Source organism: Falco punctatus, assembly GCF_963210335.1.
Source record: "Falco punctatus genome assembly, chromosome: 5".
Classification (NCBI taxonomy): Eukaryota; Metazoa; Chordata; class Aves; order Falconiformes; family Falconidae; genus Falco; species Falco punctatus.
Genome location: NC_137584.1, coordinates 15,973,398 through 15,987,599, shown reverse-complemented (window position 1 = coordinate 15,987,599; position 14,202 = coordinate 15,973,398). Strand labels below are relative to the sequence as shown.

General features: G+C 36.3%; 1 protein-coding gene across 5 annotated transcripts in view; it reads right to left on the bottom strand.

The window, feature by feature from the left end:
• The window catches only part of EYS (eyes shut homolog), a 1,034,174-nt gene that overhangs the window by 542,501 nt on the left and 477,471 nt on the right, over positions 1-14,202 (bottom strand). For all 5 annotated transcript variants that reach the window (XM_080388797.1, XM_080388796.1, XM_080388798.1 and 2 more), the window contains one exon: positions 9,119-9,240. In XM_080388797.1, the coding sequence (XP_080244923.1) occupies positions 9,119-9,240 (122 nt within the window). The remainder of the gene's footprint in view (positions 1-9,118; positions 9,241-14,202) is intronic.

Here is a 14,202-nt window from a genome sequence, read left to right as displayed (position 1 = left end):
GGAAAGAATACTGCCTGCTCGTTCTCCACACCGTTACTGCATGATAAAAATCAGTATGAGTTAGCATAGCATTTCTTCTCCAAATCTGGTACAAATTATGCCAACCTACGCTTACAGAAACTGGCACCTCCACCTCACCCCATCTCATCATCTGCAGGGAAAAAAAAAAAAAAAATGCAACGGCAGGTTTTATCCATGTATTTTTTCTGAGTTCTCACTTCAGCCACCAGAGATGTGAAACGCAACAGAAGCACAGTTCAATCTTTCTTCTTTAGCCTTTTCTTTCATGTTTCTCTTTTAAATGTTCCCATACAAATCTTACAACCAGAAATTGTTAATAACACCACTTTTTAATTATTCCTAACTGTAATAATTACATGCATGATAAACATCTTACATATGGGCATATGACTATATAGAGATATGATCAATACCGTACATATGGGCATATATGAAACTTGCTATCTAGAAATGTCAGAATCCGAAAATACATACTAGAACTGAGACCTGCACATATAAAATTGTGTATATTTCATATACGTTAAACACAGGAGTAGACCAAATTTAAGATATCTGAACTGCAGAGCAACTGATACATATGTTTATGCATACTATTGCCCAATTTTACTATCAAAATCACCAACTTTGCCCAAACTTTGAGAGATCTATGCATATAAACAGACAAAAAAACTGGATTATTACAGAAAGAGAAATACACAAAATCATTGAGGCTGGAAGGGACCTCTGGGAATTATTTATTTCAACCTTGCTGCTCACAGCAGGGTCAACTACACAACAAGGTTGCTCAGGATCTCGTCCAGTTGAGTTTTGTCTGTCTCCAAGGATGCATACTCCCCAACCTTTCTGAGAAACCTGTTCCAGCGTTCCATTACCCCAACAGTAAAAATATGTTTTTTCTATATTTAAATGGACTTTCCTGTGTTTCAGTTTGTGCCTCATGCCTCTTGTCCTTTGACTGGGCACCACTGATAAGCATCTGACTGTCTTCTTTACCTGTGCCTGCTCCCTTTCTCACCCCACCCCCCATATGACACACACTGAGCCTGCCAAGTCTTCTCTTTCTCTGTGTCCTCATATGGACGTGTTCCAATCCCTGGATCACTTTAGCAGCCTCCTGCTGAAGTGTCCCTAGTTTATCCATATCTCTCCTACTGGGGACCCCAGAGAAGGACACAACACTCCAGATGTAACTTACAAGTACTGAGTAGAGGCGAAAGATCACCTCCCTCAACCTGATGTTGGTGTTCTTCCTAATGCAGCCCAGGATGTTGTTGGCCTTCTTACTGACCTCGTGGGCATGTCATCACTGAATGACTACGGTCTTGCTAAAGTCAAAATAAACATCCACAGCTCTCCCATTACCAGTTAAGCCCGTCATCTCATTGACTACTATCATCAGGCATGCTTTCCCCCTTGTAAATCCATGCTCCCAATCACCTTCTTTTCCATCACCTGTGTGGAAATAGTTTCAAGGATTATTTGCTCCATCACCTTCTGTGAGGTTCAGGCTGTTCAAAAAAAAAAAATCATAACAGAAGCGTGCTGAAGAAGGGAAACTGCTATTGAAGCCATAGGAGTGGAGCAGGACTGGCAACAGGCTGGGTAGTTTCTCCTTTCTGAGGCTCTTTATCCGACTGTGCATAAGTGACAACACTGCCTCGCTCATACCCTCCATCTCAAAGGGAACAAAACTCAAAAGATAAAATTGTCTAATGGTTCAGGGGGAGCACACATCCAGTCTTGTAACATCTCATGTTGTGTCTAAATTGGTAAAAATGCTTGCTTAAAAAAAAAAGCCTATGTGACCTCAAGAGTGTAAAATCTCAACTTAGAGCACTCGATGGAGTTTCCTCTTCAGGCAGTATGAGATTTGATACCACCATCATGCTGCACTTCCCCTTGAAAAGGAAAAGGGTTTCAGGTCTCTAATGTGCTGAGGTAGTTGCTCCTGAAGATGGTCAGGCATACTGCCCTGTGGTGCCTCACTACTAAAGTACGTAGTCCTCAACAGTTTCTGGCCTCCTCCAACACTACTGCCTCTGGCTGTGCTCTAGGCTTGGTAGTTACACACTCTCTCCAACATTTGCAGAAGGTATGCCTGAATGTCCCTAACAAGGCACCAGCTGGAAACAAAAAGCTCAAAGTTCCCATCAACCAAGAAAAGCTGACAACAAAGCTTGTGGGAAACTGCTTGCTAACAGTCACAGCCTCCTGTAGCTATCCCTCCCCAGGAGCAACAGGCACCCTGAAGTTCCTCAAAGAGTTCACAGCAGTCCTCTGACGACCCCAGAAGTAGTTCCCAGAAAATCTACTATATCTCAAGCCAGAGCCCAGAAACTGCTCTGTAAACTGCTTCACCTCTTAGCTGTCCCTGTGAGCTGGGCTCATGTATTGTACATTATTTACACTGAAGGTGTTTAACTGCCCTACAGCAACCATTTGGATTTGGATAACTTCTGTATCACATTTCACACACTCTCAAAGCTATGCCTCAGGTACCTCATTATTTTAGAAACTGTTTTGTGCTCCCTCCATTTAACCTGTGAGTTCATCAAACAATCATTTCATGTTTCTTTGGGTGTCTCTAACTGAAATATACAATAAAACTTGTATTCAAAATACATCACCTAATGATTAAATATACCAGGAGGCGCAATTCTACTGTTCAGGAAGAAAAACTTGAAGAGATGGTTTGGGCGGTGGGGTGAGGTATCTTCCAGGTACTTACTGTGTGGTGTTTCAGATTTCATGTTTCTTTGGTATTTTGAATAAAAATGCCATTGCCTTTTCAGAAAACTGTTGAATAATGGCAAAAATATGCCCTAAGGGGTGCACAATGTCAGTGACTTTTTAGTAGATGCTACTGAGATGGCAGAGCAATGTTTTGGTTTTTGCCTAAAGCAACGAAAACCCTAAAGCTAATTTCACACACTGCAGTATAACAAGTAGCACACTGCACATTTCCAGTTGTTAGCAGTACTACCAGAGATGAAACTATAAAACACCTGCTACCTTTTTAGGAAACACTTATTTGCACTTTCACAAATTTCTTCAGCTAATTCATTAGTAAATCTCCTGACTGTCCATGTAAACCTTTCGAAGATGGCTTTGAGGCACATACATAACTTGGCACCAAGATGGAAAAAAAAATAAATAAATCTACAAGTCAGAACTAAAGACAAGACAGAAGTACAACAGACAAATGTTTTGGCAAACATCTCTGCAGCAAAAGAGGAAAAGTGGCCAAAGAACCCTGAAGAAATGCCAGCTAGGAAGCCAGATGCTGCTTGCAAAAAAACATTCCAGAGTTTGGCGTCTGGGACCATTAAATGCCAAGCTGATCCCCATCTGTGGGAAAAGCTGTTTATTGCTTCTGGGGGAGAAAAAATAAGAAAGAGTATAGCAGTAGTTTAAAGGAGTGCCAGTAAAAACAGAAGGCAGACTGAACTCGGCATTTAAGTTATAATCATATCACGATTTACTTTTGAATTCCATGACAGTTTAAAATCCATTAATTTAGAAATAAGCATATCTTCAAAATACTCTGCATAAATATATATTCTTTTACTATGGATCTCTCAGATATTCATCCACCCTGAATTTAGGCATCACCTGCTTACACAACTTAGCACAGAAAAATTCTTGCATAGTTCTGAGAAAATTCAGAGGCTGATTTTAACTTTATTTTTCCAAATCAATGCTCTCCAGAAGGTGGGGGTGGGAGGGGAAGCATGAAATAGAATGCTGCTTTTCTTTAACTACTATAATTAAAGTTCATGGTATACATAACGCTGAATATATTCTAATGGCACAATACTAGTCATTTTTAAAGATCTCAGTCAGGTAGATGGCAGTTACGCTAATGAAAAACTATTTTTTAATTCTGAAAATATGTGGCTTCAAATGCTAAGAAGCAAAGAGGGGAACTACAGGGCAAGATGTATTTGGGAATAGATTGAGAAAGTAACAGGAAGGAGACAGAAGGCGTCTGACTCTCGTAGACAGTATTGTTACCCAAACTGTCAGATGGCACAAATGTATAAAAAATAACCATAACTGTAAAAGGAAAACTGGAGACTTGTGATATAGTTGGACAAACAGGGTTTAAGAAAACATGTGCCGGAAGTAAAATCTAAAGGATAAGAATGAGGAGGCAGGAAAGATAACTGTCTTTGCAAAAATAAGGTAAACAAGAAGGGGTCCTGATTCCAAAAGTAGTACAAAGGCAGATAACATCATACTTATTTTGGAGGAAAGGCAGGAAATACAAAACATTGATGGTAAGTGAGGAAAGACCGGGAAAAAAGAAGATAGGTCACTGTGGTTCTTGCTTTCCTCAATGAAGAGTTCTAGGGAGCAACTACCTTGACCTCAACAACTAAGAGCCATCAACTGCCACAGCCAGCAGTGCTAACCAAACAGCATTAGCTCTGTAGCGTTGCATGATTATATAAGCATAAATGATAAATGAATACACAAATACAAATATCTAAATAGTATTAGTTTGTAAAGTAACTAATGGTAAGGACTAATGGTGCTGTACATGCAATGGTAATGATTACACAGCTCTTAAGAATTACCCTTTGGCAATGTATAATGTTAATGAGTATCAGCAATTCAGCAGACTTATTCTGAAGTTTGGAACTTGCATAGTTCATCGATCCTTTTAAATATATCCAAAGAGATCACTAATTTCCTAACTGATATATGCATCTATATATCCATTGTGACAAACTTATCTTTAATGAAGTTACAATGAAAGGAATTTATAGTTTATAGTCAAGTCACAGGGAGTAGAGATGCTGGACAGAGCTCTGGTGCTGAAGACTGGCACTGTTTGACTGACCAACAGAGCCAGCATGAGTCCCCAGTCAGTGAACCAAGATACTGCAAGAATGACTAGTCCATATTATTTTTAATGTTTTTATTACTTCTAACATTTTTGGTTTTAAAGAGGAAAAAGGATAAACTACAGGTATAAAAATAGAACTGGACTTCAGTCTACACAGGCATTATAAAATGAAACACAGCAAGGTCTTAAAAAGATCAGTCAGGATGAGTTTGGTACAATGCTCTGGGTGATGCTCCATTTATATTGAGAAAGGAATGTACTCTGAGTAATAGGAAAAGTACTCTGAATAAGAAAAGGTTCCACTGATGATATTAAAGGAATGTACCACTGACAATGTTAAAGAATGTACTCTAAATAATTAGAAAAGATAAGGTGGGCACCTGAAGGAGATAAGGAGACCTTCAGTCAGGAAATCATTGAATGAAGAAAGTTGAAAGGTTTACGCCACCTAGATCCCATCTATTATAAATAGAATGATTAGGTGTCAAAAATGAGTATGTAAAGATGTTGTAACCTCTCATGAAAACTGTATAAACTACCTGACTTTTCACTGAAAACTTCAGAGCTAGTTTGTCTGGTGCAAATCGGCTAGCTCGCCAAAGTTGCACAAAATAAACACCTTTGCTGCTTAAAGACAAAATTGGTCTCTGAGCAATTACTCTGTGCTGGTTTGGCATCAAAAAAAGATATCCTAGTGGATGAATTAAATTTCTGACAAAGGGTAAGTACTGAAGCAAACCCTAAAATTGTTATAAACAATGTAGGCTCAATGGATAGAATAAGCATATCCACTAAAGGAAGTCTGATTTCCTGTTTAGTACAGAAGTCCATTGGCACGCTGAAAAAAGAAAAGCAGCAACAACACAGTATCTTTGTTCTTTATAACAACTTCAACAATAAATACTGACAAAATGGTAAACAGCATGAATCTGTGGGATTCAATGTGAATATACAGAAAGAACTGAGTACTTTGGGAAGACGCATAGTCTCCAAGTTTTAACATCATAATGATTACAGCCAAGTTCTCAACTATTGTACATCATTACACACACCTGTTCATCCATAAAACTATGTTGCCTATTATTTTCCAAGAAAAGTTGAAGAGATTGTCACTTAAAGTTTCCCTGTAAGTTGGTAACAACAAAGGAGACACAAGGGCTTTAATTATGATTTGATATTATTAAGAAAAAAACTCAGAAGTATTAGGAAAGATGGTACAATAGGATAGAGAAGAAATAGGGAATTTGTCTGACAATAGATGCATCTGTCTATAAACGTTCAGAGACATAGTTTGAGAGATTATGCTATCGTGAGAATTAGAGTGACATTCAGAGGGTACTGGAAATACATGCATGAAACTACATCAATTTCTTTGCTACGCCACAGGCCAAACTGAAAAGTGAGAAGGGTAAAAAAAAGATATCTTAGTTTATCAGCTGAACAAAAGTTAACTGGAATAAAACAGGAATTACATAACAAATTATTCACATTGAGTAATTCAACCTTAACTATTGTTTCAGGTTTTTTCTTACTCTAATTTTTTAAAAATACAAATATGCATCTGAGAAGGTTTTCTCTGTTTTTCTGTTGAGATGTGATTTATTTTCCTATGATGGAACCCACAACGAAAAGCATTTAGCTCTTGCATACTTGTTGATCCTTCGGTTTTGGCAGCAAGTTTTCATATCAAGGTTCAAAAATGAATAGTGCCAGATAAACAAATAACTTAATAGAAAGAATTTTAACTAAGTATGGTTTATATTATTATTATCATTATTAGATTTGAAACTTGGTACAAACATTTCTTTTTGTATTATTTTCTTGGGTTTTTTCCTATAAAATATATTTTTATGCTTTTGCACAATGAATTACTGGGTTTTTCAAGGACAGATGTTTTCAGATAGATTTGCAAATACTTGAGAGAAAGTAAACTAATGAGTATTATCAAAGGCATAAAAGAATGATATGTTATCTCTTCTTTACATTAATTTGTTAGAATTGTATTAAGTACCAGTAGTGGTGTAGCCAAATGAAAGAAATACAGAAAATTCTGTGTATGGTATCCAGCAGCTAAATTTACACCAGATAAATAAACAGTGACAGAACATGGCCACAGGCAAGGGAACTGCATTGTCTATCACTGTTGCCTTCTCAAAGCATTTCCTGGCCTGACTTTGGTCCAGACCAACTATTCCTTGTCCAACAATGCCTACGCAAAGCAAGAATGACAATGATCATTTCTGTTAGGCAGTTAGAATCCAGTTACCCTGTTCTAAAGGCCACATTTAATTTTAAAGCTATGGATGGATGTCCTTAGGATCAGATACTAGTGACTGCCACTGCTTAGCTACAAGATGACAACTCTGTCTTGCTGCTGTAGTTTAAGAGAAAAGTGTTAAAAAAGGTAATAGAAACCAACACTTTTTTGATGACAAGTAAGAGCAATTGTGGAAAAAAAAGCAGAATGTCTTTTAACATCTGAATATAAACTAGGACCACTCTAATGACTAAAATGAAATTGTTTTAGATTGTACAACAAAAACATTGGTCTAGACTCATTGTCCTTGTGGATGCCAACTCTTATGACTCCTCAACTACAGATATCTCTGAAGAAGCTGGTTTTGTTTGGCTTATCCTGACCCTTGTATATGATGAATCAATTATATGTCCAATTTTGCTGCTCTGTGATGTCAATAAGGACAAACAGCTCTGAGAAAAAGTATGGGGTGGTGCTAACAGTTCAAACCAATTCCCTTGTAAGCATTTTCTGTACCAGTTCAGTATTTGCCAAATCAAGAGCATTTGAGCATATTTTTTTCTCATTAAACAACAGCGAGTCCTTGGATTTGCTCATATGTTGTTGACCTAACTACAAATAAAATCAGGAGAAGTCATGTTATCTTCTGCAAGATATATATAATGCTTCCAGAGGATGAAAAAACAAGTAAAATGTAAGTACAGGTAATCATACACGATTGCCAAATATCCGTGCACCTAAAATTGTCCTTTAAGATGGTGAAACTGTATTTGTCTACACAATCCATTATATTATATAATAATTCAAATTGCCACAATATAACAGCTAATCAGACATACTGTATGGTTATAAAATTATTTGTTATAGACTACAAAGAGCTACAAACTTCACAAAAATAAAAACAACAAAAATTAAAAAAAACCCTTAACACATTGTTTTCTATCCAAAAGGCTTAAAGTGAAAAAAGCAATTAAAAATATTTTAACAGATATTTTCAGCCTCATGAGATTCTTGTCTTTCTGTTAATGGACTGAAATATTTTACCAAATTAGGACATCTAATATAAATGCAGTTCTAGGATAGTGCAAAGTGCTTCAGTTATATTCTGGACATAAACTAATGCAAAAAATCTATTACATATATATATTGTTTAACTTAAGTTAAATTTATCTTTGGTTATTTGGGAAACCATTTGTCTATTTTCAGCTATGGTCGATTTTCTTTCCGATTGTCTGTATTACCAGGAATATAATCACTGCATATCAACCAGACTGTGTATTGTGTACAGTTATGACACCATGTTCTTTACGCATCTATATCAGTATCTATTAAGAATTTAAATTCAGATACAGACTGTTCTAGTATTGACATCATAATACAGGTAAACCCTGGCTACAAACAACAGAAACTTATCGCTAGATTGTTTAAAAGAGTCCTCATTATACTGAAACAAGTTCATTTTTAAACCGTGAATCTAAGCATTAAATGAAAATTGGGGTTTAAGTTAAAAAGAATACAGTTAGTGCCAAATCCTCAGGCTTTCTCCCAGTGTGGCTGTTAAAATTTAGGTAAATGACTACTCTGTAATTTTAAGCCACAAGGTGGCAGCAATGATATAATCTCTTCCTTTGAAGATTGTACAACTATGTCCATTCCCACTACTTCTACTCTTGAAGCATTTCCTGTGCTTACGGGGCATAAATGACAGAAAAAGAGACCCTATGTCTTGTCTGCCAAAATACAGTTCAAGATTAGATTATTTGCTACATGTCATGAATTGATGCATTTTTTTTTAATTTTCCATCTACAATTAATTATGTCTGCTGATTTAAAATGAATGTGTAGTGAAGCAGTGTATCCAACACAAGTTGTTCGCATATTTGTGTAATAACATTCCATTCCCCAAGCTGAAAAATAAATTAATAACTGGATGCATAAGTCTGTCATTCCTGGAACATAATCATACAGTGAGAAGACGCAACACTTACTGATAGCTGTTGAAAAGATCCATGCAGGTGCCATTGTTTTTACAAGGCTCTGAATTACATTCATTTGATTCATTTTCACAAAATGTTCCTTCCCATCCAGGCAAGCAAACACATTGGTATCTCTGTAATGTATTAAGTAAAATAAATAATCTGTTACTTTTGGTACTTCTACTATATTTACAACAGGTATTATTACTGACTGTTCTACATTTGTTGTCTTCTATCAGGTACTTCACCATTTCAAAACCTGAAAATTTCATATCAATAATTTCACCTACTAATACAATGAAAAAAGAGGACATGAGGTAGGTATGTAACACTACTTATTACCCACCTTTTTTGTTTAAACAATTTGTGTACCTGGAATATTTTACTACTTCTTCCTCCCTCCTCCAACTTTTTCTAATAAATGATATTATCTCTTCTATAAAACTACTTTGCTTAGATATTACACTGACATGCCTAAAGCACAGGTATTTACGATCATCTGAGTTGTATTGTTCAGCATGCAGCTCAAGCAGAGCTCACTACAAAACAAATATTATGGAAATTCTCAGGATTACATTGCTATCAGATTTCTTTAACACCTTTAATATGAAGTTGTGCAGCAGTGTCTTCATTAAGCAGTATGAGACAAACCATGACATGAGAAATACTGTCTCCTACACAGTGTATTAGACAGAATACAGGGTGTATTAGGCAGTAATTCAGATAGCATAAATACAACTCTTCTAGCTCTACAGTGATAGTATTAAACATACTAATTATTAGGTGTTGAGGGCTACATTTCTGACTGATTTAACTGAATAAAACTTCAGCAGCATGTCTATCCACCTCAAAATGACATCTATTATAGGTCATTTTTCATCATACTGCAAAGCTATTACAGCAAATTGTAACCACACTCCAGTATAATCTCCAGCTTCAAAATAATCCAGTACCTGCATGCAATGGGGTGTTTGACATAGTCTCCCAGAACTTAAAAGCATAAAGCATCTTTTTCCTGCCTATGTTCTACACAAACAAAAAAAAAAAAAGAGAGCAAGGTGAACATTTCCTGAATTGATTATTAATTAGAGAGGGGCTGCAATACCAACACTTCCATTCAGCAGAAGTTTTAATTGCTTCTTTTGTGACATGCTTGCTTCTAACAAGGCTTCTTTCTACCAGAAGTTAGGAACACTTTAAGGGTAAGCATGACTAATGTGAATTATTTCATTACTTGCTAAACATTGCAACAGCCTTCAGGGTCGATTTTAAAGCCTATTAAAACATGTGAATTGGAAGCCAGTAAGAGACAGTGAAAAAAAAGTTGAGTTCTCTTAAAAGCTGAGTGAGTAAATAAACCACCACAGCATGATGGTCAAATGTGTAGCATACCAGCATTGTGGCATCTACAGGTGTTTTGTTACTGAATCTGCACTTTGGAAACAGAGAGAGACAACTGTGTTTCAAAGTGATAAAGGCTATGAACTTTTACATTAACAGTAGAGAGAATTATTGTTTTCCTAATACATTTTAAAGTGTAAGTTAAGCATGAGAACTCTGGGGAAAAAAAAAAAAAGCATATTGGGCAATTGTACCAGACCTTTCTATGATTATACTCTCACCCTCTCCTGCCAAATTACAAGCTTTGAGTTTATTGGAAAAAAAGATAACAAAATAAAAAAGAAAGTTAATGGTTTAAAGTCAAGTGCAGTATGCTTGTCCTGAAGTGTCATAGTGCTCCACTGATTCTAGTACTTAAAATAAAATTATTTACATGTATATTCTACTATAGCTGATCAAATCTAAGTGCCAACTAGTTTGTACACGGTGTATTTGTGATTTGTGTTTTTCCCCAACTGCATTCTATGTGTTTTGTGCTCATGGTGACTACCACCACTGCTATGCCTGCTTTGGACACACCCATGATTTCTGTAACATGGCTTTTCCCAACCCACTGAGATGAATTTGGTAAGTCAGAAAATAAAATTGAAGGGTATCTTCCTAAGTTAAGATAGGGCATTTTGACAAATACAAAATGTCAGTAACTTATTTACAGAGAAAAATAAAACAGAAGAGTAACTGCGTGAAAGCAGGCTGCATACTCAAGATGAGTTCAGTATATACTGATGAGTTAAATACATGTTCTAGTCACAAGAAGAAAGTAACATTTTGTCCTCTGTGTTTTACATAAGCAAGACTATTCCATGCAACTAAATACAACCTGCAACCTGTGGACACCATCTGTTAAAAAGGGAAAAAAAAACAACCAAAAAACAAGCTTAATTTATAGTTTACTGTTATCTGTACTCCTGAACTCAGGCTCAAGACCTGCAAAATATTCTCCATGAAGAGAGAAGAAAATGGGCAGTACCAGTCCAAGAAGTGGGAAATATTTGAAGTGAGAGTAAATCAAAGTTTCATACAGGAGACAAAGATTTCGTTAAAATACTTTGTATTTGAAAAATATAATAGTGACAGAATTGCTGAAAATAATTTTCTGGGAACTGTGCCAAGGAAAGAAAAAAGAAAATACATTTCAGACACATTACTAGCCCACATGTTAATTTTTTCCTATTACGTCATAGCCACACCTAAATTAGTTATTTAATATCTTAAATTATTTTGAAAGGTTTTCTGACATTTCCTCAATTCTCTGCATATTTATCAGTTCCACAAAAACAAGTGTTAGAATGTAAAAACAATATGCTACAAACACAAAAAGCAAAAATAGGGACCACTAATCCATACCCACAAGTAACTACTACACACTTCTTTAACACTGTTCTACTGTCAGGTTAGGTTCTCACATAAGCCAGGGATGTGAGATAATGGCTGACTTCCAAAAAAAGACTCTTCCAGAAATGGATTACAAGATCGTAAGTGAAAGGAAGCTGCCAAGTTTTGTTTAGAAACAGGCAGTACTTTTTCTGGTTTCACTGAAGACATCTATCAGTCAGCTACTGAAATTCTATGCTTTGCAGATTCCTCATTACATGAGGATTGTCACATCAGGCACAAAACATTACTCACATATGTGTATCATGCATAGGTGTAGTATACATAATCTAAAATATCCTATGTATTATTTCATCTCTGTGTAGATTTACAGTAACTGAAGGTGTCATGTTATAATAAGTTATATATAAGTAGATAAAAAAGGTACTGACACAACACACTGTAGACAAGGACCTGAGTGTCCTGGTGGACACCAAGCTGTACATGAGCCAGCAGCGTGCCCTTGCAGCAGAGAAGGCTAATGGTACCCCCAGGCTGCATTAGGATGAATGCTGCCAGCAGGCAGAGAGGTGATCCTTCCCCTCTACTCAGCTGGAGGGCTGTGTCAGTTCTGGGCTCCCCAGTACCAGAGACATGGAGCTATTGGAAAGGGTGCAGTGAAGGGCCAAGAATATGATTAAGAGACTGGCATGTCTCAGATGAGTAAAGGCTGAGAGAGGTGGGACTGTGTCAGGACACAGTATACACCAAACACCACAAAGACAGGTAGCTGCACAGTGGAAAGTGTGCTGTGAATCAAGCAAGAGACTGGAGGAATAGGAATTGACACCTATTTATGTATTTCTTTGCCTTTATTTATTGTAATTATGTATTACCATCCATTGCAGACAGATCAAAATAAACAGTACCTTTGAGTTCCTCTTTCGCCTGTCCTCTGAAGAACACAATAAATGCATAAATAACAACACTGTTCTTACTTGTGCACAGCCTTCCCTTGTACAACATATAGCACAGTACTTATAAAAAGAGTGGGTCTTACCAGCTATATACAGGGTAAAAACCAGTACTTTTTTTTTTTAGATCTCCTGCATACATATCCAGAACCATATATGCACACTAGCATGTCTTTATCCCATTAACTGTGTAAGTGTAATTAAGTGTTATTTAAAAGCATTTGTGTATCTTCCCTTATCCAACACTGTAAATTAAGAATTAATCCTTTCCTTAAGTCAATGTTACTTTTTACCAGATAAACATCTGGCAAACAAAGTACAATGAGAAAGGTTTATCACATAACAAGGATCTGAATTATGAGCATAGCAGATCTTCAATCCTGTACTCTGCACGTGTAGGTTGAGCAGAATTTTTACCATGCAGATATATACTTCAGGTATTTTTTCCATGTCTAATGCAAAATCTGAATGGAAGCAATTTAATTTTTAAAGGTTCTATGGAACTGGGACATTTTGAGGGGGTATTACAGCTTTAATTTACAGAAAGGACAAAACATACCTTGCCTGAAAACAAGAACAAACAAGGGGAAATATTGAAATGTCCCTTTATTCCATGTGTTCTGAGCTCTTCTGCCAGACTACACTTCTTGTGGTTCAGCTCTTTTTCCATTAAGGCCAAACAGGATGAGCACATCATAAGACTACTTATCATGGGCACATAATGGGAGAGGATACACTCCAGCAGGAAACCTCAGGCTTGCCTTTGAGATTTTTTTTTTTTAACCTCCTGAAAAATTACAGGGTTTTTTGCCGCTACAGAAAACTTTTAATCACAAAATTGTATTCTGTTGGAAGCAGGGCTTCTTCCTAGAGGAAATGTTCATGTAACTTAATTTTGTTAGTGCTAACAGCAGATCATTTAACCTTGTGAAATAAATGTGAACATAAAAAATGTAAGCATCTGTGAAATTGTATTTGCAATTGCTCTAAACCATATTGAGTTCCTAACACTATTTATGCAGCCTTTTTTGCTAATTTAAGGATCTTTTCCGAGTTGCTACTTTAAGGCTTCACTTCTACGTTATTATTGATTTAACCATTTACATAACGATATATATTCACTAACAAAATTTATTATTTCCATTTTTCATTATGACATTGCCTTCATTATGCATGTCTGTTTGCATTTACATCCTCAATAAGCAAGCTGATTAAAAAAAACAACAAAACAAAACCCAAAACACACCACAAACATACACAAACCAGAACCCAAAAAATCCAAAGCAGGATACCTGTTTAACTTCACCCTTACTTTAACCTAGCTAAAACAAGATCTACACAAAGTAAAGTCCCAGCAACTACACTATCTTTTAGTTTTCTGGTAATTAATTATGTACCTGTTCTTCA